The 5,014-nt window shown below is 43.0% G+C and overlaps 1 protein-coding gene across 1 annotated transcript in view; it reads left to right on the top strand.

Moving 5' to 3' along the window:
* The first annotated feature begins 773 nt into the window (after window positions 1–773).
* Window positions 774–5,014, top strand: part of LOC105272326 (uncharacterized) — a 175,223-nt gene continuing 170,982 nt past the window's right edge. Inside the window, exon 1 of the mRNA XM_011314407.1 lies at window positions 774–779. Within this exon, the coding sequence (XP_011312709.1) occupies window positions 774–779 (6 nt within the window). The remainder of the gene's footprint in view (window positions 780–5,014) is intronic.

The following is a 5,014-nucleotide window of genomic DNA, read 5'->3' as shown; positions in this document are numbered from 1 at the left end:
TGCCGAAGTGGTGGGCGCACAATAAACAAATAATCGCGTCGCCGATTTTACTACACGTATATAAATGTTCCCACTCGATTTGATATTTGTCGGACCGCGTGTCTTGTGCTGGAGACTCGAGATTGGCAAAAGTGTATGACGTGCAATCATGATTATTTTTCGGTATTTCATCAAAACCCGTGACCGCGGTGGCTTTCAAAGACCGGATCTCATTCTGGCGCGCTAATGAATGTAATGGAAAATTTTTGTCATACCCGGCGTGTTGTCCGAAATAGTGCCTTTTGATATTTGAAGTTTTTAAGCAACGGAACTGCTGCGAACACAATAAACAAATGGCTATCTCACCAAATTTTGAGCACATGTACAGGTGCTCCCACTCGGCTTTAAAATTATCAAGACGTAGCTCCTTCGCGGAGGGTTCCATGTTTTAGCAATAAAAAATTAAATTTTAAACTTTAAACCACACAAGTTTAATTCACAAACTTCACTTTCACAAGTTGAGCGCAAGTCGTGCAACTTCAGCAACAAGTAGATTGTTCTTCGCTTGCTCAGAACAAACTGATCACAAATTTTTAAAATTTAAGTTCCAATGCAAAAGAGCCTTCGCTCCCACAACTCCCTCTTCCCAAATAACAATTTTTATTGCTAAACTAATTACGCCATTGGCTGCAGGAGCCCCGGGGGGAGGGGAGATCGAATCACGATCAGTAAGGGTAGATTAGGTACCCCATTCCTACCTGACCTCACCGCACCCACCCCCTAGCACTCTTATGATGCAGGTATGCACGTGCCAAGTTCTAATTGAAATTCGTTCCAATTTGACATTGTTCGGGTGCATTTTTATTAGCCCAATTCTAATATTTGGATTTCCAAGAAAGCCACTTTCAATATATTAGAGTCCATCATTAAATAAGTCCAATTTCAACATTTAGTTTTTCAGGAAATCCACCTTTAGTATATGACAGTGCATCATAAAAACCGCTTTTTCCATTGAGCATTACCATTCATCGAAAATCTCGGGCATATTTGTCATTTATTATGGGCTATCTCAGTTCTGTGCATTGCTAGTTTTTTCTCAGAATTCTTATTTTTATATCTCTTTATTCTTATTCATTTCCTCAGCAAGGACTATCACAACCATTGCTCATAATGTAATAATTAAATCGTAAAATAATTCGTGAACAAATAATGGTATAAGACTTACACCACTATTCATCCACGAATTGTTTGCTTCATATTATTGGGTACAGTTACCGCTCCAGCTCAGGAATGGACAACTATTTTATTTTATTTGTTTCATTGCTGCAAATATCGTCTGGAGACAAAATAATTGTCACGGCAGATTCCTCATCATGAAAACAAAAAAAAAAATTTTCCTCATATTGCTGCCTATTTCGAATAAAAAAAATTATATTTATAATGCAAATTGATGGAAAATCAAAATTTCCGCTCGATCGCACGGTGGCCCTCTGCCGGTATCGGTCGAACCAGAGCTCAAGCAGAGAGAGATATCGAATTAGAGCAGGTAGTTTTGTTAAGTGGATGAGGCCCCTCTCCCAGCTCTGACTAACGAAGGTCGGGAGCCGCGTGAGCCTAATGAGCCCAGGTTGCCGGGCCCTGAGATAGACCACGGCTGACATCGCGACCTGCGATGCATCGGAAAAACCGTGTACTTCAACGACGGAATCGGTGAACAGTCCGAGCCACCTGGGTATGGTGACCTCAAACAACTGGGTGAGTTTATCCCTGAATCGCCGCCAGCGTTGCGCAGTTGTTGGGGAAACTGGTTCGTCCCATCCCAGCTTCTCGATCCATAGAGCCTGGAGCAATATCTTGGCTCGTACAACCACTGGTGCTAGAAAGCCCAGTGGATCGAAGAGTTGAGCCGTTTCCGATAAAATGATTCTCTTCGTTATTGAGCTGGTCTCAGGCTGAGCGACGGAAAGCTTGAAATTGTCCGTTCCAGGATGCCAAGAAACCCCGAGAATCTTGGTGAGTGAGTTCTCTATGTCGTTGTTCTTGAGAGGTGCTGTCAGGTTGAAGATATGTGAGTACAGCTGGGCTATTTGAGTGCCATTTGGCTAGCGGAAAGCCTCCTGACAGGCAGAGCTGTGTCAGCTGGTGAGCAGTCCTGAGTAGCTCTTTATCTGAGGCAGCACCCCCGCAGATATCGTCAACATATCGTCCTTTCATGAGCGGTTCCACAGCAAGAGGATAGTTTGGTCCTTCATCCTCAACGAGCTGATGAAGAACACGTATTGCGAGAAACGGAGCTGATCTGGCGCCATAAGTGACCGTGGTGAGCTGATATGTGACGATATCTCCGTTTGAGTCGGTCCAGAGTATTTGTTGGAGTGGCCAATCCCCCGGATGTACTCGAATTTGACGAAACATCTTAGTTATGTCCGTCATGAAAATGAGCCGATTCCACCGAGAAAAGAGAAGTACATTCGAGATATCCTTCTGCAACTTCTCCCCCGTGTGCATGATTTCGTTCAACGATTTTGCTGAGCTGATCTTCTTGGAGCCGTTGAAGACAACTCTGAGCTTCGTCGTCTCACTACTCGCCCTCAGAACTCCGTGATGAGGGAAGAAATATTCTGGTAAAGCGTCAGTCCGAGAAGAACACGGACGGTCCGAGACTCTCAACCCTCCTGAAGCCGAGGCTTCATGTGCTAAGGTCATCTCGGTGTCCGTGCCCCTCACCTTGAACTGGCGCTGATGAGCTGATCTAGTGAGCTGTCCAGAGACTCGACGCATGTGGCCGAGCTTTTCGTATTCCCTGAGAAAGTCCGTGTAATGCTGACGATACACCTCATCACGTGAGAGTTTCCTGAGCAGACGATGGAGGCAAGCGAGTGCAGACCGTGAATCCCCGAGCAAGGAAGCTGAGGATTTGAGCGGTATCCGAACGATGTAGCGGCCCGAGGAATCTCGTGAGTAGGGCCGTTGAAAGTGTCTTCACACTGAGACCGACGAGATGAGCCTGAGACCCCCCGCTGATCGATGAGCTGATTCAAAATTGCCCGCGCCTCGTGATAATGACCGATGGTGAGGTCAAAACATTTTCCCATGGAATAGGGCAATTCGAGGCCCCTCGATCTTGCCGCTACTACCAATGAGCGTCTCATGAGTGCTTTCAAACTTTTCCCAATATGTCTCCAGGATCTCCAGTTTACCTTGGAGATTGGAGATTGTTAAAGTTTTCGCGTCTTCGGTGAGCAGCTCCTTATGAATGCGCTCAATGAACGCCGCCCGCGATTGGTTCAGGCTAATAGTCGCCTCAAATGATGCCATAATTGAGAATATATGAGCAGCTCAAAAAAAAGTAGTAATGATAGACTAAGACGATCACAAAGTCGATCAGTGAGACTACGAAGCGAAAGCAAGAGCAAAAAAGCGAGAAACGTGATAGCTTGATAAGCTATGCGTGTGAGCGGTTCCGTAGAGCAGTCCGAAGAATTTCGCAAAACAGCAAAATATTATAATTATAAAAAATTATAATTATATTATTATGCAAGAAAAGCGTTGCAGTGAGCGGTTCGAAAAGAGCCAAAGTTCGGAATCCAAAATAATTAAGACCACTTAGCTTGCAGGAGATTATATTGAGGTCCTGGAGCGGATCTGCGGTGTGGTTAGTACGGCCCTGATAAATGAGCGGGGCCCTCGGTTCTCTAGGGCAGGGCCCGGCAACCTTCAGGTAGTCGGGCGCCAGCCTATTACTAGGGTCGGAATAATCCTCTCATCCTAATGGGTACCCAATTAGCCAACCATTGTGTGCGAGTAAGTCCCAGTGGTGACGATATTTTCGTCAGCCACGTAGAGTGGCGTGCGAGTCGAATAAAAATGGCCGACTCACCAGAATTCGCGTTAAATTTCAGTTTCAAATTTTAAATATAAAATTGAAAAAGTAAAATTTAGGAAAACCTTGGAGAATATATTTCCGAAATGGTAGTCGGCAATTATTATTTCTCCGTTGAATCGTACCTTTTAATCTTTAACTTCGATGGAAGGATAGCATCTGGGATTATGAATTTGACGAACATTATTAGAAATTTGAAATACATACATTTGAATATATTTTTAATTAATTGTCTACTCTTGGCCAACATTATGGAATGTTGCTCAATGGAAACCGCGGGAAGGTGGTAGACGTATTCCATCATGGGTAATGGAAAGGAACAAAAGGTGCAGGAAATAGGAAAATATTTAATCCTAAAAAATCTTATTACTAATATATTTACAATAGTTTCATAGCAACAATCGTACGAATGCCAGATTCTTGGAGAATCTCACATTAATCCGATGCTGCAAAGAGTTGTCAAATTATATTAAATATGTAATTGTCAATATCTAGCGACATGGTTATAATGAAAAGGGTAAATGATTCAATTTTAATGCGAGCGTTGAATTTGCATAGATTCCACGATTTTTTCTAAATGAGGTTTATAATTACTGAGACTCACAAGCATGGCTTCTTTGAGGTTCTCATCTCCTAATGCCGACCTACCGGAGGTTTTAATGCGATTCATGTGAGAAAAACCTGATTCGCAAAGATATGTTGTCCCGAACATCACACGCATCCGTTTGTACGATTCTGCGAGAATTGGAAAATGATTACCTTCGATTATTATCTTCCACAAATCGTCTGAACTGCACGAAGGTAAATCGAATGTGATAAATTTTTCCATTTCACCGGAGAGTTGTACACCGTTTACGCGTGTAAAATTAACTATTGTAGACTCGAGGCGTTCAAGATCATACATAAAAGCTTTAGGAGCCTGGAAAAATTGACACAAGTACTGTAAATCATCTATGTTGGGAAATCGCTGATTTAAATTGTTGTATAATTGTTGCGTCAATTCTGCGAAAGGCTGGCCATTGAATGCTGTGTTGCTGGATCCCTTTACTACTGATTCTAACGCAGTAAACATAGACGGAACTAGATTTTTGGAAAAATTAGATTGGATTCTTTTGATTAATGTTCTCAACGCGGTCACTGCCTGCACGTAAT

Source organism: Fopius arisanus, unplaced genomic scaffold (genome assembly GCF_000806365.1).
Source record: "Fopius arisanus strain USDA-PBARC FA_bdor unplaced genomic scaffold, ASM80636v1 scaffold00161, whole genome shotgun sequence".
Taxonomy (NCBI): Eukaryota; Metazoa; Arthropoda; class Insecta; order Hymenoptera; family Braconidae; genus Fopius; species Fopius arisanus.
The sequence above is the reverse complement of the archived record's forward strand: the minus strand, read 5'-3'. Positions and strand labels throughout refer to the sequence as shown.